A 27,903-nucleotide genomic window follows, 5' to 3' on the forward strand; every position below is an offset into this window, starting at 1 on the left:
GTGGATGTAGACACTCACTGTTGTACCTCTCTCCTGACTTCCTCCATAAATATTGATGCCAAATTTTGATTAGTCACTCAGTCATACCTGTTGCCACTGATTTTCAGTCAGATTTTTGTGTAATTTGACATACATCAGCTTTTTCTACTTGTTTCCCTTCCTGAAGAATGGCTTCTTGATAGAAACCCCTCAGCTGAGACCATTTCTGCTGAAGCTTAACTGAACAGTAAGTAAACCAACTGAAGGGTCAGATGCATCTCTCAGACTTTCTTATATTGTTCTACTGTAGATTTTTAGTCCTGCTGCGTCATTGTTCGTCCTCTACAACTTTCATCAAAAAATTTTAAGAACCCACTGCACACCATGACAATATATGCCAGGTTTTCAGCTAATACCTCTTTACCTCTACTTGTTGTTTCAAAAACACTATTTTATACCTGTCCAACTGTTTGATCTTTGGCATTTTTCCTAGGTTCAACTAAAGAATGGAAAGAAATTGTGTGTTTTTGTGACAAGTAACAGAGTGACTAAGATACAATTTAAGTGTCTGTTACACACTAAACTGATTCAGTCCTTGAGCAAGGTGCCTTATTTATTCTTGAGTGATTCATAGATTAAGGTTAAGTAACTTAACAAGCAAACAAAAAACAGGCAAAGAAAATCTTCTAAAAATGGTACAATGAGTGAAAAAGCTGCCAATGTCAAAAGAAAACCTTTGCCCTTCAGGAAACCCAGTAAAGACCACTTTAAGAATTGCAATAAAGTCTGGCTCTTTAAACCAAAAGGCAAATAAATGATGGGTGGATAAACTGAAACTTATAGATGGATTTCAAAGTAAACCAAGTCCTCATCTCACAATGACAGGCTGGCAATTCAATCAGTTTCTTTCTGAAAATGTTCTTTAATTTGGCGAAATATAAAAAATGAGGGGTAGCTTAAGACTTTTGTACAGTACTGAAAATGAGGCCTCATATCAGTGTTACTAAATGTTCTTCAATATAATAACCATTTACAAATTAGCAAAAAAAATCATTAATAATCAACAAGTAACAAGTGCGAACAGTCAGCTAGAATTATGGCTCTTCCCTAATTATAAACACTGCATATTTTTACATTAGTCACTAATAAAGTGGACTGGTACACGCATAGTGCTTTTCTGCTCCAGCTGTGTGCTCAAACTGCTGCCTTCCACAAGCCTCATTCACCCCATAGCACTTCATTTTATTCCTTCAAACGCTTTTGTCTAAGATTTACACACCCTCTCACACTCCAATAGATGCATCAGGGCCAATTTGGGGTTCAGCTTGCCCAAGGATACTTTGACATCCTCGCTGGAGGAGCCACGGTTCAAGCCACTGACCTTCTGAGCTACAGCTGCCCCTAAACGAAAGGAAAATTGAGGGATGAATAAAAAACAGAAAAACAAACTTTTTGCATTCAATGCGTTTTTTTTAGACTGCTGTATGAACAATCTACTTCATGTGGAAGCATTTCAGGGTTAGAAGAAAGTCAATTCACTGCTAAGCAGTTCTCATGTGATGCAGCTTTTTAATCTCCCACCTTGTTTTTTCTTCTTTTTCTTCATCTTTCTTTTTCTGCCTTTTCCTGTTTTTTGTTTGTCTTCCTGGTTTGGTTTAAAGGAATTGATTTTTGTTTTGCCAGGCACTCCTTTACCGTTCTTCAATTTCAAGTGAACTCAGCATTCACATTGTTGGCTATAAATCCTCCTGGGTTGTTGGGGTATTGAAAAACAACTTTTTGGTTTCCTGTTCACTCTCTGGAGTGACGGGATGGGACTAGCAGAATGGTAACACCACGGCACATCATCATCACTCAGTAGAAATGATTAAACACATCTCCTCAAGTCTAGTTCTGATTTGCAACTTAATGAAGGCTTCATGCATACTTATGATTTGACACCTAAAACAGCTCAATGTGAACATAATTAAACATGGGAAATATTTAAGACACGGAGAAAGCCAAGATAAGGAAGCACAGTTTATGGTGGACCAACATGTAATTAGTGTATAAGGTAAACAGCCACAGGGGAAGCCAAAGGGAGAATTTACAGCCGGTTAGTGGATGCTCTCGTTCCTGTATTTAGTATTCTTGGGGCTCATGGAGGGGAAAAAATGAAGGAGGAGACAACATAACATGGTGAGTTTACTGAACAGCAGTGGTCCAGTCTCTCTCTGGTGTATATGTATGTGTGTGTTGGTTCACACTGAACTGTAGCACACTCTGTGCTGTGAGGGACGGCACTTTAACAGTCTTCTTCCATCAGGTAGAGACGGCATGTTGCTCATGCTCACAATTGATTGGTGGTTGGTCTGTAACCTTGGCAACACATGCTGGAGGGTAAAAAAAGTATATTTTCCAAATGGTTCAGAAAAAAAAACAAGGTTTGGAAAATTAAATGATACAGTTTTAACTCATTGTACTTACCCAATAATTTGACCTTCACGTCCTCTTTGCGTCAACAAGATAAAAGGAAAGATGCTCTTTAAAGAGTGAATTTAAGAAAGCACAGTGCATGCTGCAAAATTTCTGTTGGGACAAGAGATCACTTGTCATCTGAAAACCTGCTTTGAAGTTTTAACTTTTTCTGTCAGAAGGCTCTAACGGAGGAGTGTGAAAAACAAAAAGTTTCTTTTTTCAAACTTCATGGTTAATAAATGAATCACAGCTTGACTTTGAAAGACTGGTTTTGATTTGTGCTGGGATTTACAGTAACTTGAAGAGAGGTTCCCACTCAAATTGCAGTGGGAACCTAGAGTGGAATTTAAAAATTTAGAAGACAAAAATACTACAAAACTATATAAAATGCACAGGGAAGGATGTTACCCCGTATGCTCAACTGAATCTAAACTACAGCTTGGGCTGGTTCTGGTATTTTCTTTTATGTTTAAAAATCAATTTGATACATTCACACCCACTTGAATCAATCAGATCAAGCGAAGAACTTGTGATTTTGTTATTATTCAATAAAAGAAAAGTAAATTCCATAATTTAGCAGCCTTAGATGATGGCCATTTAAAATTCTTATTGGTTGTAAGGTTAAGATTAGCATTTAGTAACCTGATTAATCCATGTATCAAAGCGTAGGCAAAGGAAGGAATAGCTGAGCCTCAGTGTAAGTTCGCGAGAACTAGAGTTTTTTGTGTAACCACCAACGACAAGCTCAAACAAAAGGCATGAAGCTTCTCAGTGAAAAACCCATTTATGCAGTTTTTAATGTGTATTGCACTTGGGACAACCAGGAGGGATTTTAATGTGGAAGCGTAGAGCAAAATGAGCTATATTTGAAAATGAGTAACTGATATTTTTAGTTGTATTACATATGGCATTTTTACATATGGCAGTTTGTTGGCAAGTAGCAATGGTATAAGCACTATAATGCTCAGTGACGCAGAAGCTATGAAACACCCAGGAGGCTGGTGGTTTGCAACTATAAAAACATATGGACTGAAGTAAGTTAATTAGAAGAAGTAACAAAGTAATTTTTTAACACTCTGTGTGAATGTGTGTGTGAATGGGTGGACGACTGGATGTGTAAAGCGCTTTGGGGTCCTTAGGGACTAGTAAAGCGCTATACAAATACAGGCCATTTACCATTTACCATAATTACTACATAAAAAGATTTGCTTGTTAGAAAGTGCATGTATGGTGCTCTTTAACATGCCATATATACTTTGGGTAAAAACAAAACATATATGTACCTACAGACAGAGAGAGAGAAAGAAAGAGGAATGGGAAAAGGGGAGGGAAAGACATCTTGTTGTGAAGATGAGAACATATTTGCTTTTGTTAAATAGCTGGAGGAAGAATTCAGTTGATGAGAGGCAATTAGTTTTGATTAAAAATGAGATTGCTCCCCTTCATGCAATGTAGCTATATCAAAACAAAATAATGATTAATTTCTGTTGGTATAAGACATTATTGTCAACAGCTAAAGTACCCATGCAGCAACAATACAATTGCTCTGAGGCCAAAGAGGAGGAAAAATATTCATTTAGAGACACTGCTGGATGTTCCTCTGGAGATGCTCGTAATATAATGTGTGGCTGCTTCTGTGTAAGTGCTCACAATTCTGCCTGTGTGGATAATTTGCACACCAAATATGTTTGTGTGGGAGTTTTCCGCATGTGCGATTCCACCCACATTTCGAATACTAATCCTTGTGTTTTTAAATTGTATGTTACTATACATTTTATGCTTTCCATGCCTATTTGAAAAACACAATCTTGAAAATAACACAATTTTTTTTAATTAGTCCTTTAAACAGTGATTTATCCCCACATTTTACAAACTGAATTTGTTGCTTTTCAATGCATCCTGCTTCCATTTCTTCAAGTCTTGTCATTACCATTACTAGCCTGCAGTGCCTTTTCAAGGACTTCATTTCATTCTTGGTGAAAATTCCACTATGGTTCCACTAAGTTAGGTATGAGTAACGTACTTTGAACATGACACATGAAACAAATGCAAACAGAGAACATAATATTACATTCACAGGGGAGTGAAATGGGATTTGTGATAAATCATATGTACATACAGTACATATGTTACAGATTTAATCCCAGCAATTGTGATTTTGACACTTGACTTATTATTTAAACACTCATTTTTCCCTGTTCTCCACCTCAGCTGTGGCTGTCTTTACTTTAAAGTCACTGTCTGTCCCGCTCTGTTCTTTGTGTGTGGAACTTTGCACACGGATCACACAATGAAGAGGAAACACACACAGTGAAACAAAGAGCAGAGGAGTGGAGGGAACCAGCAATAACAGCTGTACTGAAGTGAAACACATGCAGGCACAAATAAATCTTTTTCCCATTTTAGTTATTTCTTTTTCCTTCTGTATTTCATGTTTCAAGTAGAAGAGAAGTCCAGTTTATGAGTGGATGCGGGGCTGGAGGGCAGGGAACTATGTGTCTAAACTAATGCTGCTTTGTTATGTGTCTGTGCTCATCTTTCACAGCGTCCATTGTAATTGGGAAATGGTGGTGTGAGATGGAACCGTGTCTGGAGGGAGAAGAGTGTAAGACTCTGCCTGACAACTCTGGATGGATGTGCTCCTCTGGGAACAAAATCAAGACCACAAGGGTGAGAAATCACACACACTTAAGTTCAGCTGCCTACATCTGCATGCACACACATACTCTCATAATACAGAGAAGCTATCCTACGCATACTTTACACGCATGTGTTTGTCATTTCTGTGCTGCGAGTAGAAATGCACACCTAACCAACCATACGACACGGCACACTTACACCGTTTCCACACAATGCATTGCATATAGCCAGACAACTTAAAATTTAATTGTTTTTCTTGAACTTGTCAACTTCCTGCTGCTGCACACATTGAAACGCAGATTTTCAAACCCATATAAATGTGCTGAAATAGCACTGTAAAGAAATTCATCCAAAAGCTGTGCCCTCTCTATAACAAGGTTGGTTTTGTTCAGTGTAAGCAACCTATCTAATGGCCCATAGTAGTAAAAAAATAAATATAAAGCAGGTGGTAAACAAACAGGTGGGATCTGCCTCAGGCCACACTTGTCAACGACATAAAGTTAATGGCTGCTCTGCTCCTCCACTGCTTTTTCAGCTTTGCGCACTCACTTCGATTGCAGTATGCAAAAATAATGCAGAGTTTAGTCCTCGAAGCCAGCAGTCCAGCACTGTGACAAGTTGATCACCTGATTTGTATTCACTTAATTGACCCCCTTTCTCCCTTCCAGTGCTTGGTGACAATGACTTTGAATAGCAGCAGAGGCTAATGTGATAGTAGAGAAACGGGGAACAGCCAGTGAAGGCTAGACGTCATGGGGCTTCCCAAGGTTGTTCTGTAGATTTATGTGCCAGCAAATAGACATAAAGCTTTCAAAGGGGCCCCTCACAGCCATCGCAGGCTTAAAATTTTCAGAAAGAAGTTGATCGAATGGGGTCTTGCCAGCTTGTCAAGGTAAGGTGCAGTACTTGGTTTACTCTTTAGAATGCATCTAGAAGTATCAATGCAGCCCACTGCATAATGTGAAGAAAGTCGATTTAAAATGATCTTATGAACAGTACTGTTCAAAAGTCTTGAGCAACCTGTCATTTCTTTGCATTTCACTTCAAAGGAGCCAGGTATTTAAAAATGTCTTGGGCAGGCTTTCTGACATTTCTTTTTCACTAATTCTCCAGTCCAGCCCTTATACCTGCGCTCTCTGTTTTGTGTTTTGGATGAGTCGCTTAACACTGACTCATAAATCAGCCAAATAGTATTATATGAACCGCATCTGTATTATATTATTATATTGCCACATCGCAGACAACAGCAAAGAACCAATTATAAATCATATCTTTAGACACTTTATGACTAGCAGCCTTTTGCAAAAGCATGTGACTTCTTCCTAATTCTTTAGTCAAAACTATGAAAAACACTTACGATAACACGGTTTAACAGGCATAGAATATTTTTGCACCAACAAGGTCATTCCCAAAGTGCTATTGTCAACATGGTGTGCATTGTGTTAAAACAATTTAGGACACCAGGCAAGTAGAGGACAAACAAAGAACTGACAGGCCCAAAAAGCAGGTGAACAGTATCTAATGTCCTTAAGAAATAGGAAAAGAAATCCAGCCAAGACCTGAGAGATGCCTCTGGCTATTCAGCTGATCTACTGTCCTCTAAAGCTTCATCAGAAATGTTCAGTCTCAGTGGAAGTGTGGCTGTCAATAATCTGATCTTAATGAAGAGAAACAGGGAGAAGAGGCTGGCGTACGCCAAATTGCACAAGAACTGAACTGAAAAGTCTTACGGAGTGCTGAATCCAAATTTGGTTCAGATTATCATCAGTATGTATCAGCAATGAGCACAACAGTAAGGGTCCACAGCCATCTGTAAAACACGGTGGAGGCTCTGTCATGGTTTAGTGGTGTTGGAGATTGTTGGAATTATTAAAAGAGAAATTACCATCAGATTTTGATCTATGTTGGAATAATATCTGGAAAAGCATCTGATTGATTACAGCTTCACTTTCGAGCATGACAATGATCCCAGTCACATTGCCAGAGCAGTAAAAGGATACCTGCATAGAAACAAAATGCTTTTTTTTTTGTCCTAAATGTATGTTTGCAGATTTCAATAAATCATTGCACCTATTAGCTATTTTCCTAACAAAATATAAAGCAATGCAGGGTGGCTCAAGATTTTTGGCACAGTAAAGTAGAGGCAGTGAATCCTATTTTATTTATTTACTCTCTTGAGATGCAGAAATCGAGTTTGTTAATTTCTGCACACAAAAGATGGAAAAGCTATACTGTAACATGGCTTTGGTCTAATGTCAAAATCTTAAGAGAAGAGCGTAAAAAGGTCAGGCCTGAAGGTGCTTTTCTACCGAATACACACGTGTCCTTCTTTTCTTGACCCTCTCTTTGCAGAACACCCAGCCATACTCCCCTTTTTAGCTTCCGGAAGCAAAATGCAGAGGATGCGTCAACAGAAATTGAGCTGCATTCTTGCTTCTGTAAAGGTTAGTCTTTTTTTAAGCTGTTCTCTTTTTTTTTCCTTCTATGTTTTCACGTCTCTCTCACATCACTGTATGCATTTGAGTGTTGGGCAGTAGGAGTGGGACCAACTCATGTTCAATGACTTCCCATTAACCCAAATACTCAGTGCGAAATAATCAAGTGTGTGTTTACATGCCGTGCATGATTAGGCAGGCGTGACACAAATACTGATCGCACCGCCACCCACTGTAAATATTTATCACCAAGCGCAGGCAGAGCACGCATAAATAATAAGCAAGTTGCTGCAAAGTTTTTTACAGAAACTGTGGCTCATGTATCAGTAAAATGTTTAGTGCGCAGATGGCTTAACATACATATGCATACAGCATGCTATAGCAGCGCATTCACAGAGCACTGTAGAAACACACACACACACACAGAGTCGGGTCCGCCTCTTAGCAGAACCTTGCTGTCTGTGATCAGTGTGTAATGGCAGGATCTGTCCTTCTTCCTTTCATTGCCTCCTTTGTTCCATGTCCTGTTTTTTGCTATCGGCCACTGTGTGGGTTTGATTACAGCGCCTTGCACCGGTCTGCCAATCCCATTAGGCACTAATCTGTGACATGCTACTTGCTCCTCCATGTGTGTGTGCTCCTAGTTGTGTATGCACGCACATGTTTGATGTGTTTGATATGTCTGTGTTTGTACGGGTACACTCATGTGTGCACAACTGAGGCTGGCGGGCAGATCTCTTCCCTTTTCGTTGTGTGGCTTCTTATCAGAGGCCACTTGATGTCCTGATCCCCCTCAGAGGGTCTTGTTGAAGCAGCTATCAGCACACAGCATAGCCCACAGGCTACATGAAAGGGCTTTTATCCTGCACTCTGCTCTCTTTTTTAATCAACATTCCTCATTCACCTGCCTCTCAGGCCAAATTGCCTCATTTGTATTTGTTCCTTTACAAGCCACCAAACTCACAACACAGCGGCGTGTTTTCTTTTTCCTAGTCATTTTGTTCCACCTAGAAGTTTTTATTTGGTTCTGAAACGCGCAAGTGAAACACAATGAGACAGGCGTGCGTACATGTACAGCCAAAGACAGGCTTCATCATCATCATCGTTCACAAAAAATTGGCATTCAAAGTAAGAAGCAAGAAGCAAAAAGCCAGTGCCTGACACCCATGTTTCTTCTTTTCTTTCCTTATGTCTTTCAGAGAGGGAGCCCTTCATTGCCTGTTCTGTATCAGCAGACAAGGCAGGCCCTATTGTTTGTGGAAGTCACAGTGAGAGCGAGGCTGGGGAGCACCTTCCAAAACACTCGCCCACCATAGATCTGCATTACCCGCTCCACTGGCTAAATAGATCAATCCATTTCTGCTCCCTCCAAACAATTACACACCTTAAAAGAGACAGGCAGAATGAGAGAGGCTGTAATCGAAGCATCTTTTCTCTTATTCATTCTTCTCCCCGTTTGATGATAGCGAGAAAAAAAATTACATCCATTTAATAACCTCATTGTTAGTGTACTAGAGTGAATATCAATATGTTGTCACTATCAAAGCGAGAATGTGATACATATCTAATACGAGCGTCATCCCGCATCCCATGAATTTGAACTTTTTCTAGTGATTTCACACTGCAGCAAACGTTTCTTATTCATCTACAGAAGTTGTTTAAACTGTATAAAGACACAATATTTCCACTAGTGTTCAGATTAGTGAGTGCAAAGCGTTACATTTAAGTGGAGCACCATCTTTCACACTTTTCAGTGTGTTCCATCTCCAGCTAGTCTGACATGATTTACTTGCTGTTCAGTGTGCCGCAAGTCCCTTATTAAAAGGAGCAGAGGGCACTTTTTCAAGCAAAATAACACACTGTGACAGGATGTAGCCCATCTGTGAGATAGCCCGAGAGCAAAAGTGACCTGCCAGCAGATGCTTCACCATCTAATTTGTCAAATCGGGAGATCGAGCTCTGAAGTTGATCAAAATGAACTCCAAACGGCCGTGCCGCATACAGTCCAGCTTCACCCAGGAATGATTCGTTCCATCTCTGAGCCTGACAACGCTTCTTTCTCCTTCAGCTTTGTATAATGTCATCACGATGACAAACAGAAAAATTATAAACTAATCATAAACAGTGCATTGTTTGAGATATCCACTTTGTTAAAGGATGAGACTCTAAGCTGACAGATGCGGTTCAGACTCCCAAAAGTGCCCAGATTGTCATCCTTATGACATATTTATACATAGTAATGGTGAAGGAGTTCATTCCAAGTGCTGCTGATTAATTTATGTTCATTTGCTTTTCTTTATCCATTGTCAATGTCACATTAAATGGATCTTGATGTATTTTCTTGTCTGGAGTCTTCTGTTTTCAGAGGGTCCTCTTTAGTGCTATTTCAAGTGGTTTCTGAGCAAGCATGATTGATTTGTTCAGCACTAAACAAGAAAGGGGAAAGGGTAGGCTGTGTTTGCACTAAATCCTTTTGTTAAGGCAATTGTCCTTGGGTCTTTTTACTAACTGAAGTCTGAGCAAATTGCAATTTAATGCACCCAGCAAATTAGAATGCAGACACCTAAGTTGCCAGCAAAGATGGGAACAGGCAGGAAATCCTTGAGCGTTCCACTTGTGCTCGCTGCACTGTTTGCTTGAAGGGGACAAAAAAGAACAGAGGACACTTTTAGTTGCTCTTACATGCATATGTGGGTTGAAATGACGACATTTGCATACAACCCTTCTCTTCCCGCTAACAAACCTCTGGTGGATTGCATTTCAGACCGAAAGTGATCCTCAGTGGTGTAACCTGTTACTGCTTTTGTTCTGGCAGAGGTAATTTTGATATGTCACCAGACAGTAGATCATACATATGCAAATGCTGGACAGATGAGCCCAGAGGGGGGGGGGGGGAAAGTGTTTAAAATCATTGGGAAAAATTGAGAATCTATACAGAGAAAGAGACCCGGAGGAGGAAATATTAAATCCGAGTAGCTATTTAAAGCATACATAATAACAGCTGCGGTGAATCATTCAAAAGAGTTAAAAAGGTGACTACATCAATCCTGCTGTTCCTGTCAGACGATTTAATGACTGCATTAAAAAAAAAAATCCCTAAAACACAAATAAGTCAGTGTGATTGTTACCACTCACACGCTACTTTTTCCAGAAGTTGTATTTGCATCTTTAAGTAAAATCTATAAAATTCTCTTTACATGAAATGTTTACAATTGTGCAACTGACCGCATATAAGTTATAAAAGAAGTAAACAAAATATTAAAAAAATAGATGCTAAAATGAACATTATTTGGAATGAACAATTCTGTGTTCAGCTGACATTTTAAATATATTTTCCTTCTACTGTTAGTTTATACAGATAATGCATTAATATCTGGTATATGTTTTAAAAAGAAGACACGTTACAGATTTTCTTGAAATACTGTCAACAAAAAACTGTCTATATCTGCCCCAGACTAAGGTATCTGCCAGAAATGTTGCAGAGAAACCAGAAAAAAATCTTTAAATATATATTTTTTAAATACTAAATGTCCTGAAGACAAAATCCACCACTCTGCTGGGAAGAAAGGCAGAATAATGGATGATTCTTGGCTCTTGAAAATTGCATAAATGAGCTGATGTTCATTTACAACTGGTGTCAAATCGGTGTTTTGCAACAAAATTGAATTACGGCTCAAAGATGAAATAAATGGCCTGCTAAAATTCTTACTTTGCCGCTGCATTCAATTATTCTGTCAAGTCAATAACAAGTCTGTCGGTGCTATGGCTGCACTGCATTATATTTTCAGATGCACATGTTTTCGTATGGTTTCAGATATTAATCATAAGACCTCCTCATAAATGGAATGAGTGAATATAGGTGCACATTACTGTTACTGAGGAAGGACAGCTAACAAAGTCACATGGCTTGCTTACTGGCATGTACAAGTTACTGGAGCTCTGACTGTGAGTTAGAGATTACAGAGTCCAACACAGCACCCTCCATAATTAAATTCATACACCTGGTTGCCACCTGCCAAGACTGCTGGAAATGCCATGAGTGTGTTTCTTTGTTGAAGAGGATTATGGGATTTCTAATTGGCACCGCCGTGCGCGAGAAACATGATGTTTCTTTAATGTAAACTCTTAAAGCAGTAACATAAGTCAGAAATGTGATGAAACTCTTTCATGCTTTTGTTGCGACAATAAAAAGAGATTAAGGAACTCGACAACTGTAACTGTTGCAGACATCGTGCGCACCGTTTTTATTGAGCTTCAGGATGAGCAGGATGCTGAAAAGCAGGACTTTCAATAGCAGTCTCAAGGCTGTACAACGGAGCATTGAAAAGTGTCCAGATCTGCAACTGGGGCTGAATAAGAGTCCCTGAACCAGAGTCATGGCGAGACAGCTCAGACTCCACAGCAGGGGCCCCCAATCCCATTTAGAAAAGCCAACGTTATTTTATCAGGTCGTTTGAAATTGGCTGGCTGACTATTAAGGTTCAAATGAAGGTGCTGCAGCAGGCTGTGAGGGGGCCTGCAAAACTGCTCAATGTTAAAGGCAAAAATATGCTAAAAATTATACCATGAAGCAGACATGCACAGCATGGAAACACACCAGGGTTTCCTATGCAAAGAATTTTGCTGATTTATCCTGGTACACATAAAAATGCCAAATAACCCTCCATCTTCAGTGTGGTTTCCAAGCATATAAGCTGTCTGTTTTTCCGTTTTCTGTCACAGCATAAATCAGGAGGTGAGACGGGGCTGTACAAAGCCTCCACAGCTCAAAAGACTCCCCTAGTTTTTTGGGGGTTTTTTTTAAACGTGCGAACGAAGCAATTCCTCGGGGTCTAATCCTCACACACTTGTATGCCTTTGTTCGATCTAAGCATATGTGTGTTTTCTCTCCTCTCCTCTTCTTCCTCTGTGTTGCAGATTCATCCCAGGACCTAACAGAGAGCTCCCATTGCAGGGCTCAGCGCCAGGCTCCTTCCCCTCATGTACCCTTTCTCTTCTCATCGAATGGACTAAAACTATTACATCCACGGCTACTGACTGGATTACCTGGGACCATAGAAAGGATATCCACCCAGATAAAACAGCTTTGCTCGCGTGGTGCCAAGGATTTGAAACCAGACTAATCCCGTGTTTGATCAATGAGCTCCATGTTGGTGACTCTCCTCTTCCACACAGCTGTGGCCAGTTTCTGACCTACTCTTCCCTCACTCTGTTTCCCTATTCAGAACTGAAGCAGCTTAGCAGGGGCTATTTAGAGGTTGTTAAAACATAATTTGAAGACGTTCTCCCCGCCCATCTGAGGGTGAACTTGTTGGCAAACTTTCATAGACCTGAACCTGAATCTGTGGAACTGAGGGCACATTGGGGGAAATTACGTCGGTTTATTTTTATTTCTGTGTGGAAAGCATTTGTATTTGACTCACTACCTGAGGCTGATCGCTTTGTTGTGGCTGCACCGAGGAAACTGTCAGCTGTTACCGCTAGAAAGGTCGATTAATGAAGACTCTCAGAGAGGCTTTAGGGTCAACCCCATGGCCTCACGCTCATCCTCCACGACGAACATTCTGACTTTTATTGGTGGGCATGCCCAGTGTAAATTCATGAGCACTTCTTTTCTTTGTATGTAAGATAATTTGTGTATATATACACATATATAAATACATTACATGTTAAGCTGACAGATCCAAGAAGCTGAAAAATATATTTACAGATTTCAAGCCCGTGTTGGAATCCTGAATAACCCTTGAACGTGAGCCAGAGGCTGTCGTCACGGTGCGGTGTGTCTAGGACTGCTTCGCATTGGGGGAAAAAGCCACAACGGAATCATAAAAATAAGTTCTGCTCACTTTTGTCATTCAGCAATGTTGTTTGGTTACTCCAGAAAGCGCTTGTTGTTTCAGTAAAGCTGAGGAAAACACTGTATAGAACTGCCTCACTAAAGAAAGCAGCAACACCCACCCGTGACCTTTCCCCTCAGACACATCAGAGAAACTCTGACCATAATAGGACAATTACGTTTCTGCAGCGGAGAGTGGTCACGGGTGAGAGTGTCTGTAATGTAGATGTTCCTCTTACACACACCAGAGAGATGATTTATTCAAAGTGACAGTGAGAAAGTATTAGTCACAAAGGAGAAACATAGTTATCCCCCAGTAGCTATAAGTACATTACAGGACAGCCTTATGAGAAATAAAAATGGTTTTCTATACTGATATGCTGCCTCCCATTTCTCCATAAGGTGACTGATATTTTGAAAAATGTTCCTCTTACGACTATTTGATATGTTGTAATATGTGGGTGGAAGATCTCGTCAGAGTTTCATTTATTTTATATGTTAACATTGTGAACAGAGTTTTTGCTTGAGTAAACAAGCAATCAAGAACGGCACAGGACGGGTATGAAAATGACTTACGGGCACAGACACACTCACAAACACACACACACACATGCGGTAAACACAAACGGATCTGTGATGCTTCATTTATACAATTCCCTTGCTGGCAGAGTGGATTTATCAAAACAGAGCATTCAATTCATTCATGCAATTAGAATAAGGATTTCCAATATCAGGCCAGGCAAAATTCCAGATGATTTTCAATATCAACCTCCTCTCTCGGCAGATATTAGATTCGTTTCTTGTCCCAGTGGATGCACTAGTGTACATTCATCATTTAGGAATTTGGCTAGTTTCGTGGAGCCCGGTGCCTCGCTGAGCAGTCACAGAAGGTATGAAAAAGACAGAGACATCAATCTCCCAGTGGTCTTGCCAGAATCATGAGGGAATATAGTAAAGGAGAGAGAGAGAGACTGCTTTCTCCTCCTGAATGGGTCATTTCCGTCTTTGTTTTCTCCTATTTATTGGGATTGGCCGTCCTTAAGTCTTATTTAGCTTGTACTAAAGAAAATGAAACAGTAGAGGAGTTTGTGCATATGCACGACCTGTCTGCGGGTGCTTTTTTGTTGCCATAAACGTTTGTCTTTTTTTACACGCACATCCCTGTGTGTGTGTATTTTAGACCCAGAGTCTGGGAGAAATACATCCTGCGACGACGTACTGTGAAGATTATCCTCAAATTCGGTGCTCGTGTAGGAAATCAAGCGATTTCTCCCTTCCTACTTATGCAGTTCTAAGTGGATTTTTTTTTTGCTTAAAAGGTGCTTGGGGATCAGAAACGGAAGAGGTGCTTTTCCTTTTGCCTTTTCTCATTCTCTTTTATGCACTGCTTAGCTCTATCCAGAAATGATGGAGTCGTGCTGTGGAGGGAGGTCCTGCACCATTTTAGACAAAGCAGAAAGGAGCCCAGCATGAATAAATAAGCGGGGCCAGGTCCTCCTCCCACGCCACAGGACTGTACAATCTCAAAAGAGAGACATCCATCAAGTCCTGCCGACCTCCCACTGAGACAGGGAGACAGCCATGACCACATCACGCTGGATGGCTAATCAACGCCTGACAGCAAGGACAACCCTTTTCATGCAGCCGAGATGTGCGCGCAGGATGTCGGCCAGTGTTGTTTATAAAACTTGCACTTGTAACTTCCAAGGGTATCTCAAGTAAAACCTAAACTTTTGCCCTGCATAGAAGGTAAATGCTTGGCTGCTTTTAGGAGCTTTCATAAAGAGCCTCACTCCTCTTTGACGGCACTTCTGTCTTCGCACTTTATCACATTCATATTCTTTAATCATTTTGGATAGCAACCTATAATTTGTGGAAAGGGCACACTCCTTACCTGTGGGGGCTTTGTGGCCTATAATTACAGTCATTATGGCCATGAGTCACGGTGAATATCAGCTTTATAATGATCATTCACTAGAGCTGGACAACTAAGAGTGTTCGAAAATCATTAATGACACTAAAACTTCCCCTCAATGATAGCTATTTTCTGCAACTTTGGGCATTATTACCAGTGGCCCATTTTCTATGAAATGTAATAGCACAGTATCAGACAGAGCAGAATTAATCCTTTTAATTATTGAACTCAACAAATGGGAGCAGTGGCAGCACTGTCACAGCTAACATGTTCATCACACCTTTTTTTAAAAAGAACTTGTAGTGGTGACAAAACACAAAGTTGATACACACACACACACACACACACACACACACACAAGCTGAAACTGATTCAACCGCATACTTTCAAGTGAAACACACCAATCCCCTGCTGTACACCATTGTTTGTAACAAATGAGCACATACTCTGATGGGTATGCAATACATCACTGTTCTAGTCCCATGACACTTAACCGTACCCACCAACCACCAATACCCTTGTCAGCCAAATGACTAGCCTGTCTATGATTGTCAGCGGCTGCCATAATGATAATTTATTTCCGTGCTCCTTTACACTTCTTCACCTTATTTCGTCTCCCATTTCAACCCAAAACGCAGCAAACTAAAATCCATCATGCTGCACATGCTGAATGGCCGAGCGTTGAGGATGACATTTCATGTCCCACAAGGGGCGCCGATGTCGTCACAGAGCAGCCTCCCTGGGAGATTTCACAGTTCACACTTTCCCATTAAACAGAGAGCATTTTTCATAGTGCTGAATCCACACAGCGGGACAGCTGTAAACACACAGTTTCTCAATTGTTTGCCACTTCTGAATAAATGACCAAGAGCCGAACTGGAAGGAGTGAGGAGTTAACTTCTTGTTCCGAGCCGCAGAGTACACGAATACGTCACATGAGTTTAGCTTGTACATCTCACAGTATTCAAAATTTAATGATTATAAAATGCAAAATAATGTTTTCATGCAGGACACAACGCAGGATGAGGACACACAGCACATCTCACAGGTTGAAAAGGCTGTTTGTTTGTGTTGAATTTGTGTTTTTTTTTTTATTGCGTTATTTTTTTCATAAAATGTCCAGTGCACCACAGAGTACTATAATTCAGACCAGTAAACACGACACAGCTATTTTCTGGTGTTGGCTTCAATTACATCATACAGTAAAGAAATAAAGACATACATATCAGAGATCTATCTATCTGTCTGTCTATCTGCTAGATAGACAGACAGATGCTGCTTTGATTGCAGAGAAGATTGTACCTTGGCATTTTTAAGGAGAGGTCAGATACAATTTCATGTTGTTTGTCCACAATTGTATAGACAGTTCACAACTGGCCTGGCCCCCAGGCTGCCTGCCAGAGACAAAGCACTGTGCCGTCAGTCCAAACCTGCCCACACACACAATATCTGCAGTGAACTTATCTAAAGTTTGGATGATGGAAAGGCAAACTAGAGCATTTGTCTTGCCCACATACTGCCTGAAAAGTTTTGCCATGTCATCGAGTTCATGCAATTTCCGTTTTTCTCGTTCTCCATTAAGTTACCTGAGTTTCCTAATCAATTGGGTTTATCCTGTAAATGTGGGTTCAATTTGAACAAATAGTACCGTTGGATGATCAAACTGAATCTTAAACTGGAAATTACTAACAGTTCTACTGTTGTAGACTAGCGTTAGGCTAGTAATACACCAAGGCCAAATACCAAATACATGTTTAGTCCTTGCTCTGTCCTCACACAGGCTTTCACGAATAATAGAAATCCTAAAATTCGATTAAGCCATAATCTAATAAATTTAAAACATTTTCACAAATAAATTGCTACAATTCATATTCATTCTCTGATCTGTCTCTTCCACATTATATCATGTCTCAAGGCCGTCTCACAAAAAGTTCCTCTTTTCTGAATTTGAAAGTGAATCCTTGTGATTACAGCATGACGCAGAACACCAAGTATGTAAAATCCACAATAACACATAAAAATCCATGGACTGACTAGACAGAAAGTGAATTGTTGCTATTCTCTCCTGTGTCAGGTACAAGCTGAGCGGTTATATAGCACAGTCTCAGCAGAGTCTTTAGTCTGGGTTAATGGTAAAGGTGATTTTCTGATGGCTGCAGGATGGAACCACTTTCCCCAATTCCACTCTCAGCCAATGAGCTGCCTCTTTCTCTGGTATGCAAATTAGAGGCACAAGGGCAAGCAGGGATTGTGAAGGACACAGTCTTTAGGCCACAAGGAGACGGAGCCACCCCGGAGGGCCAACGATGCCTCATTCAGATTCAACACGATCATTTCCCCTCGGCAGATGAAGTACGTCGGTGCTAAACTCAGACTGAATACAGTGCCGAGAACACAAGCAGGCATACCTTTAAAAAACGATTGCAACCAGTAGTCCAGTGTGGAAATCTTGTTTAATAATTGAATGTGAATGATGTGCTATCTGGGCCATAAAAGCATACCTTATAGTGGCATACATTCTTCAGAAAATCGCCTTAACCTGGCAACTGACATATACACACACAAGTACACAAAGGGGCTGAACACATGCCTTTACCTAAGCAGCCAGTATTGCAAACCTCGCTGCTAGATTGGAATTTTAAGATGAGCATGATGCAGAAATCAATTTAGATGTTATTCCCACGACAGTGCCTGGGTATGACTAGCCAGGGTATTTTCTATTTTGTGTTACCTTTCCCACCTTGATTTTTTTCCCCCAAGCCATCATCCCAAATAGAATGGTGTCTGCGCCTCAAGGCGGCGGCCATTGATCCACACTGGAAGTGAGACACTGCTGCTTGTGCCATCGGCACAATACTTGTTATTGGTCAGACTTCATCAGTGACTGGATATAGATGGTCAAACGTGCTGGCTGTACACAGACATGGTTGTGATACAACTGAGCTTTAACATCTCAGTGTGTGACCCAATGCTTCCAACTACATATTTATAGGTTTAAAAGGAAGTTATTGGACTTAGCCTATAAATTAAGCAATAGACTCTCATATTTGTATGTTTCATATGAAATAGCATAGCATTTTGGAAGATCTACGTCTCTATATGGCTTGCCTTTATGGTATTGTACAGCAGGGTGGAAGACTGGTGTAGTAGTTAGCACTGTCGCTTCTTGATTTGAACCTTCTTGGGGCAATTCTGTGTGGAGTTTGCATGCTTTCCCTGTACTTGTGTGGGTTTCCTTTGGGTGATCCAGTGTTCTCCTACAGTCGGAAGAGCATTGCGTTAATTGGCGATTCTAAATTGCCTGTAGGTAAATGTGAGATATACAAAGTGGTTAAAGATTTATAGTGCTATGCGATTGGGGTTTGCAGCCTAAAGTACTTTGAGCAGTAAGAAAAACACCAAAAATATGCTATATAAATGCAATCCACTGACCACAACCACGACAGCTACAGAAAATCAGACAAACTTAACGTGGCCACAATGCATAACATCCAACGAGTGCCCTGTTCGCTTCTTGTCCCTCGTGGATCTATTAGCTAGAAACAGCTCGTGGCCCTCTGGCTCTGTGCCGTCTACTAAGACATCTTGTTTTTATCTCATATAGTTTCATAATCTAAGTGAGCTGCAACCACTTTCACATTCACAGTTAGTTACATGTCAGCTGATATTATACACCACACCATCCCTACAACAGCTTCTTCATATCTTTATTCTGTATTAGCTTTTCTGGGAGCTGTCGCAAAGTTAACTCTCGGTCTGTCTTCCCTCGCAGACAGTAGATAGAAGACAAATAGGCCTGTGTATACATAATACCTGTAGGTGACACAATGCTTTCATAATGCAAACTGACAAAGTCAATAGAGCTGCTGAAATATGAAGGAAGGGTTTTTTTGGGGGGGTTTCATCGTATATCCTAATCAAGAGACATTCAGTGCACACTCGACCAGTGCTGTGAAACTGCCTTGTCTAATCTACTGTGCAGTTTTTATATTTTCATAAAGCCAAAATAAAATAAAAATGACATCAGCCGTTATGTGTGTTTTAAATAAAGCTGGGTTTTTTGAGTGCGGCGAACCATTAGTGCATAAGGTTCAGCTAGAGAGAAGCTGTGATCCCCCGGTGCAGTCTGCTGTAGGCTGTTACAGGAATGTCCCCTGCCACTGCTCTCATTTCGTGTAACACTGGCAGTGCATTTTCCTGAAGTGCTCAGAGCAAAACTACTTAAAGTCGTTCCCCATATGAACAACTTAGTAAATGAATGCCTGGAATGTGTCATCGATTAAACAGCACAGTCCTTCTCCTATGATTCATAGGCAGAGTGCGTGCACTCAGGCACATAATCTCTTTTTTTCATTTCAGCACCTCCAGAATTGCCTTCTAAACACAAATAATGACAGTGGCAGCAAAGCTCTGCAAGCCTATCCATGAGCTCATATAAAATGCGTTGATCATTTAGCTGATTCATAATTTTCCGCTACCCGAAAGCGCAGCTCTCTGCTGCATCAGACAGATATTTGTTTTACTGCATCCTAAAAAGCAATATACCAGTATTTTCCAGATTACATCTGAAGGAAATTATAGCCTTTAAAAACGTGTTTTGTCACTTGTGGAGCCAATAACATGTAACATAACATGTGAGCTTAAACAGATCATAATAGTTTCTTTTATATACATTCAAATCTATCTTAACAACAACCTTCCAGCAATATTACAGCGATTTATTCACTTTAATAAAGCAATGAAATCAGTGTTACAGTGAAGACTGATTACTGGAAATATAACTCAAACTTCACAAGATGATATAACGCCCATTTTACGTGTAACCTAGCTTTCCAAATTTTACACCATCTTCCACCTCAACAACTCGCTCCTGTCCCCATCTTTATTACATTAATCACATGTGCCTACATTAAATGAAATCCATTTAAATACCCCTGGTTGCACAAATTATTTGTGTAGCCAGGTTGAAAGACTTGGGAGTCAAAGGCGGCATAATTAGACGGGACGATTCTGAAACCTAATACAAGATGTAATTAAGGAAATTAATAAGGTGTCAGCCCCCTTTCACTGGGTGCTCTGCCTGATGATTAATCACAGCCTGGGCTAATTTGATTTGTGACAAGGAAAAGGATGACTTGGTAAGTCAGTTAGGAGAACCCAACTCGACAGCATATGACATTAATAAAACATGAAAAGTGGGGGCTGAGAGAGTAACGAAAATCCACTTGTGATCCACATGAAGCAATCAGATTAAAGGAGACTTTGGATAGATAGCCCTGTGACAAAGTCGCTGACAGGGGACTGAGTGTAATTTAATCAAAGCCTCTGATGTTACATTATTCTTATTAATCCATAATTGGACATACCACCATCATAAAGCAACAAGTATAGTCATTTATGTAGGTGGAGGTAAAAATCAAACTACATTCCAGATATAATGTGATCTTTTAAGAAGGTAGGAACACTGTATGACACATCGAAGCACTGAAAGAGGAAAAGATAAGGCCGAGGCATTAGTCACTGAGCCACCAAAACAGAAGATGAGTGCCGCAGTTCTTACTCGCAGGCACAGAGGAACATAAGAAATCATAAGATTTCAACATGCTTAGAGATTAAGGGCTAGGTTATGGTCTCTTCTTGTGACGCGATGTCCAACGACATTATGCAATGACGCTCAATGATGTGTGTTTATAATTGTTTCAACTGAAAAGCCAGTGATTACAGAGTAGAGGGAGGGAGCGGAGAGATGCAGTGTAAACCAAAAGCCGAGATAATGCCTGGTTTTCATACATGAAAAGTGCCACGAATATCATACAGCTGCCAGATCACCAATTTTGAATGTTGTAAACAATGGGGAGCGCAGACGTCCCTGTGTGAAGTCAAAATGGCAATCCAAAACAAAGCACAGTTCTGGCAGACCATAATGTCTATGTTGCTATGCTGTCATCATAAGATCCGGTTCACCTCCTGCTCTCTCCCAGTGATGCTTGATGAAAAGCTTAGTGGAGGGAAGCAAACAGAAGGTAATTAATTTCTCAAGTGAATTCTAATTGATTTGTGTTATATTTGGAGGGACAGGTAGGGGGAGCGAGTGTGTTTGTAATTGTGTTTACACCTGCAGAGAGTACACGTAATATCGAGAACATCTGTATACAATGCAACCCAACCGCTTTGCATTTAACTTGATCATTGTGAGAAAAACTGCGATGTTCTGCATGAACCTCAGGTTGAACCCCTCTGCCTCACAAAGGCTGACTGAGAAATACTCGATCAATTTTGCAATATCTACACTTTATGATAATATTTGAGGTCGTAGTTCATTTGAGTCTGTGTTCTGAATTCCAGTGTAGCTGTCCTAGATATTGTGTCTGTCATTTGTATGTGCCCACACTATGCAGGGTTACTTGAATTTACATACAATGCATTATTGTGTGTCTATGCCGCGTGCATTCAACCGCATACAAGCACAAACAAATACGGGGACTGAATGCAGCTGCAAGAAAAATTATTGTTCACTTGCAAATGCACCACAATACACTGCTATACTAATTTCCAAAAATTCCAGAGTACTGCAATTGTGGTTAAACCATTAGTTCCCCTTCATTTGTTTTATCCTACATGGGCAGACTGGGAAGGGCCATGGCTTGACCCAGGAGAGTGAAACCAGCCCTCCAAAAGGCTGCAATGAAGCCTCAGAATGGCAAAAGTCCAAGTCAGTTGATTCCAACTTGGGAAGTCATATAAGTTTCATAACTGAATGTAGATGCTACTAATGATATTTCCTAACAGAAGAGTATTGTACACATGTCGCAAGTGTTTAAGCAGTTTCCTTCTTTTATATCTCAAGGTTGTGCTGAGACACACCTACAGTGCTGCATATTCTTTACATACTGATAGAGAGACATTTCTCAGGATTTAACACAAAGTCTTCTGTGTGATGTAGACAGAAAGTGTATTGACTATTTCTTGGATCAGAAACTTTTCACAAAGAAATTCTCAGAAAGTAGAATGACAATGACAGTCTTCCAGACGGAATTCAACACAATATTACATTTTTTACTTGCCCACTAATTTTTATTTCATGCCTTATCACTGAAAAACAGACACAAGCAAAGTTGCGGATATGCTTTTTTTTCCATTCATTTCGATTCAATATAGATAATACATTTTTTGTGCAATTTTAATAAATTCTGTGGGTTTATGATAGCTGAATCTGCATGTTAAATAAATCAAAGACTTAATCATTTAGTTATTGCTTAACCTGAATACACTTATCCTTCGTTTAAGCAATAGGAGAATAATTTACCTACCTGTTTTTTGTTTTGTTTTTTTTTTACATTTTTTCCCTATCTGTTCTGGGACCATTTATTCTCTGGATTGAGAACAATGTCACGATACCACTAAACAACATTACAAAATAAAACACAATACAACTACACAAACAGCTGGGTTTCACACATTTATGCTTTCCTTATCCACTTACTTGCAAAGATGTGCCGACAAGTGTCTTTGCAGTTAGGCCGATAAGAAAACCTCCTTTTGTAAGCATGAATACAGTGGACTCACAATATTTGGGATTCACCCACAAGGTTTTATGTCTTTAGCATTTAAAGTATGACTTGAAAACCACAAATGCCTTTCTCCAACGTATTCATAAAATATACATTTGGTGGACATTCTACGAGTAATTTGACAATGATCCCTGAGCAGAGATTTAAAAAGGTGTTTTTTTTTTAGTTTAGGCATTAGATGCAAGAACTTATTAAAACCCATCTAAGATGACAGGGGATGTTTTTTTACACCCATTTGAGATCATATCTTGGTGCATACTCAATCATCCAGGTAAGTAAATCCCCAAAAGTTGATTCTGTTCATCTGGACGTAGCGCTTTCAGTGTTTTGTCACTCATCCAAGTGACTTCTTCAGTCTCAGCTCACTGCAGGTTTCCTCAACCTTATACATTTCCACAATGACTGAATCTAGCACCGCTGATGAACAATGGGCTGTGAGGTCAGTTTCTTGATCATTAATATGCAAATTGTCACGACCATTCGTCAACAACCACTGATTAAAGACCATTGATCACTGGCAATTGATCAATGAGAGTTGGGGAATGGCTGCAATGACAGCATTGTAAGATGGTGAAAGATGTACTCTCATGGGCTTGTATGATGTTACATCTCTCTTCACTTGTGTTCCAGTCACTGAAGGAGTGGAGGTAGTGCGTAAGAGATGACAGGATGATCCCCACCTCAGCAACAGGACCACTCTCAGCACTGACCAAGTGTGTTTGCTCTTGGATCTGTGTCTTCATTCCACCTATTTCACATACCATGGTTAGCACTACAGGAAGAAACATGGGTGCGCCATGGGTTCCCCAGTTGACCCAGTGTGTACAACTTGCACATGGAAGAAGCAGAAAAGAGTCCTCTGTTATCCTACCCTGAAACACCAGCAAGTCTTTGTTTAGGGTATGTGGATGACACCTGGGTTTAAATAAAAAGTGATTGATGATTTGATTTTGACAAGCTAGAAATAATCCAAAATATTAGTGAGAGGATATAAAAAACAAACAGATGGGTTTACATTTAGATCCCTAATATTGCGAGACAAAGACAAAATTATGAAGTTTTTCCTCTGTACACTGTCACACTGAATTTTAAGTCAAATAATTAAGATGTGATTCACGTTTTAGTTTCAACTTTAATTCAAGAGTTTGACAAGGTTTCAGAATTACAGACCTATTTATACACAGTCCCCCATTTACAGAGGCTGAATCAGACAAACTAACATACTCAATATGATTATGATGGTGATTATTGTTATTATTATTGCTGTTGTTGGTGATAATAACATGCCTCATTTAGCCATTGAAGAATGTCTCATTTCTTTGAGAAACTCAGGTTATGCATTTGCACTGAGAACTTGATCAGTTTTGCAGAATGTGGCAGAATCTGAGCAGAGAGTATAGACCTGTACACTTCAGAATACATCCTGCTACTTTTAGCAGCAGTCACATCATCAATAAATACCAGTGGCCTGGTTCCACCAGCAGCCCTTCATTCCCATTCAATAATGATACCTACATATGTGACAGATAATGTGCTATGTTTTGGTTCTTTCTCCCTTTCTCCATACTTTTCTCTTCCAATCATTCTGATCCAAATTAATTTTGCTTTCATCTGTCAAAAAATGCTTTAGACCTGTGCAGGCTCGTTTAGATGTTTTCTGACAAAGTCTAGTCTGACCTTCCTGTTCCTGAGTGTAACCGATGGTTTACACCTTATTGCACTTCCATTCATGACCGTGTCTCTTGTTTGTAGACAGCAGTGACTGAAGGTGCTAGATGTATCTGTAGAGTGTTCTTGATTTGCTTCTTGTGAACATGTGTGTCTTAACCAGAGAAATAATTCTGTCATCATCCACTTTGGGTTTCGTCTGTGTCCGTTTGGTGTTTCTGGGCTGGTTAATAGAAAATGTTTGTAAAACCCTTTGAGTGAAAGCTGAAATCTGCATTTCAATCACATCTGGATTGGCTGATTTAAAACCCACTGTGGTAGTGTACAGAAAAAAAAATGGTTTCTTTGTCCAGCAAGTGATGGTAACTTTAAGTAAATTTATTGAGTAGATAAATATTGTCTGTTTCCATATTTTCCCCGAGAAATGGATGACGCTGGAGAACTTCCAGACTGTCAGAAATACAGCATGCAGAATGTGAGCAGCTGTAAATAACAGGCTGAGTTGTGTCATGCCCTGCCAGATGTAATAGAGGTGTGAATGCCCCACTGACAGCCAGTAGCCACCTAACCAGGGTTTCTCATGAGGGTATTATTTACTTATGGTTTGAGAGAGATATTCAGCATCAGTCAAGCATAGTCATGGCGCTAACATTTACCCTGAGCAAACGGCGAGATATGTCTTATGAATGAAAGTCAATATACCTGTCTGCTAGACAGACAGACTGGCAGACACATAGTCTGATCAAGTCAGGACTCACTCCATTGCTTCCAACAGCTTCCTGCAATGATGCACAAGATTTGCTGGCAGACACTAAAAGGTCAACTTAAAAAGCAACTCATTTTAGTGAAGAGAAGAGCTCTGACGCTTCAAATAAGGATGTGTGTTTTGAATTATGATGTCTCGTGATTTAAAGGACCATAATTTGAAAAGAAAGCACTAGTCTAAAGCCCTTTGATAGGAAGCATCTTCCTTGCTACTGTGTGCAGTCAGTGTGCACCAGGCTGAAAGTGTCTGAATGTGTCTGCCTATTTTACCTCTGCTGTTTGACAGTCACCTTTGAATCTGATTTGTTGAACCATCATTTTAAATCTAGAAGATAGCCAAAATTAAACTATTACTCTTTTCTTAATATGTTTTAAATGTAAACCTAAATAGCATCCAAAAACATATACCGTACTTTATACATGTCAGACTTTGTTTTCCTATAGCTTACCAAATTAGCAATAAACCAGATTTTAGATGTGAATTGCACTAACACGTGAATATAGGCGGAGTATTCTCTAGTGGTCAGCACAGTGTGCACGAGTTAATAGAAAACCTGCAAAACAATAAATATATGCCTAACATTTAATTGCTAGGCATGTATTTAGTTGTTGTTAGGAAATTTAATTTAGTTCATAAAATATTAAAATTATTACTGTGGGACTTACCAACAAGCCAAACAATTCTCAGATAGAACAAGAAATTCCCACAACTGCTGCATGACAAAGACTAAAGAAAGAAAAAGCAACATCAGGCTTTCTAAATTATGGCAACTGGTCTCCTGCAACTGGTCTGCTATTAGTAAATTGGTGTTAAAAGAAGTTCTGTCTCTGTGAACTTTTCTGAAATGCTCAGCTTTGATCAAATTCAAAACAGGGTTTAAATGATCATTGCTCATGACAACTTTTTTAGAAACATTTCCAACACCATTCAGCGTTGGACCAGTTCATTTTCAAAGAGTACAGGATCATATACTCTGTTCCAGTACAAGGTGTTCTGGGTGCCCACTCCTGAGGTATAAAGACACATTGAACAAAAATCTCAAATTCTACAAGACAGACACCAACAACTGGCACACACTGGCTTAGATACCCAGGTTGATGATTGCTGTGCTGAAAAAGGGCCCAGGTATTTGAAGAGAGGATTGCATGCAAGTTAGAGTTGGGCCTAGCATTACACATGACATGACACTGACAAAACACACAGTTGCCACAGACACCACATAAACGGTCATCACACAGCGAGAGCAGAATTCAGAATGCAGTTCAAAATGCATTTATGCGAAATTCATAGAAAATCTTTGGAGGGCAGTAAGTAAATATTCAGTAATAGACACAAACTGTAATCTTTCATGTTGTGATTGTTAGATGCAAAATTTGTTAAATTCCTATTGTGTTATCTGCATCTGTCTAGTCTTTATTTGAAGCCTTTTCCTCTTGAATGTTAAAAATTACACCAGATTTGGCGATCACAAGAAAACATAACACTTTTTTTTTTTCAAACAAAGCCTCAGACTCTCAAGGACTCTGCATTTCCCAAAGCTTACATCATATATAGACACATATCACCCAACCCACTGGAGTTTTACTGAAGGACAATTGTTCACATGTTGACATCTGTCAAGGCAGCTGAGAACAGGGCAGGCAGTCAGGTCTCGTGGGCTTTTCCAACATTTATACTGCTGCAGACAACACCATTTCACACAAGCAAAGGTGTCCGAGAGCAATAATAAGGAGATGGTTTATGACTTTCCCTGTGGATATCGATGACGTTAACTTTTTCTAATAAGCATTTATAGTTCCTTTGATCATGACCCAGGGTTTCCTGTGCATTACCTGCCAAGCATGCAAAAATTAATTAAAATGTAGCCTTTTCTCATGGGTTTAAATTACCAGCTACAGCGTGGGATGGTAGGATAATTTTCATGAAGCTGGAAAAATTGCAGCTAACTAACAGCAACAGTATTACATATATGTAGAGAGACACATCTACATATATGTAATACTGCAGCTATTTACATACAAAATCAATACCAGATCGATGATCATTGAACATGTAAGCTAAGTTATAAATACTGTAATATGTTAAAACAGTTAAATATGTTAAAACCTTCCCCTTAGTAGTTATTTTTTTCTCAGTTTATTTGCATGCAGATATTAAAGGGAATACTTTCAAGACACAGTCAGGGAGTTTTATGTTTGCACCCTTTTCATCACCTAGGCACAAACATTAAAATCTAAGCAATCAATGATCTGTTTACTAAGGACTCGATATAAACCTCCTCTGCAGGAGCCCATTGACATTTGCTTGTTCTCTCCCACAAAACCTGAAAAAAGTCTGAGCTGTATAAACTGTGATCCATATTTCTCAGCTGAAAAAGCAACAACTAGGATAGCTTACCTGGAGTCAAGGACGACCTTGTCCACCCACGGCCTTGATTGGCGTGTCTGGCGTCTGCCTTCAGCACTGATGTCCCTCCAACATGTTGTACTAATGAACACTTCCCTCAGCCTGGCAGGGACCTCAGCGATAGAACGGATGTGTAGGATCACTGACGAACATAGAGTTCTTATTTCAGTCTTTTCCGTCCTCGCTGCCCCAAAGAAATCCGTGAAATGTGAACATAATTGGGCAGTCTT

General features: G+C 39.9%; 1 protein-coding gene and 1 long non-coding RNA gene across 4 annotated transcripts in view; one reads left to right on the forward strand and one right to left on the reverse strand.

Moving 5' to 3' along the window:
- tafa1b (TAFA chemokine like family member 1b) overlaps positions 1-16,138 on the forward strand; it is a 125,179-nt gene extending 109,041 nt beyond the window's left edge. For 2 of the 3 annotated variants that reach the window (XM_026168676.1, XM_026168674.1), the window contains exons 4-6: positions 4,982-5,106; positions 7,429-7,520; positions 12,429-16,138. In XM_026168676.1, coding sequence (XP_026024461.1) covers positions 4,982-5,106; positions 7,429-7,455 — 152 coding nt within the window. In that variant the 3' untranslated portion in view covers positions 7,456-7,520; positions 12,429-16,138. The remainder of the gene's footprint in view (positions 1-4,981; positions 5,107-7,428; positions 7,521-12,428) is intronic. The other variant, XM_026168675.1, reaches the window with a different exon arrangement.
- The window catches only part of LOC113022824 (uncharacterized), a 44,528-nt gene that overhangs the window by 16,328 nt on the left and 297 nt on the right, over positions 1-27,903 (reverse strand). The window contains exon 2 of the long non-coding RNA XR_003272454.1: positions 27,665-27,815. This is a non-coding gene — a long non-coding RNA (uncharacterized LOC113022824). The remainder of the gene's footprint in view (positions 1-27,664; positions 27,816-27,903) is intronic.

This window comes from Astatotilapia calliptera, chromosome 5 (assembly GCF_900246225.1).
Source record: "Astatotilapia calliptera chromosome 5, fAstCal1.2, whole genome shotgun sequence".
Taxonomy (NCBI): domain Eukaryota; kingdom Metazoa; phylum Chordata; class Actinopteri; order Cichliformes; family Cichlidae; genus Astatotilapia; species Astatotilapia calliptera.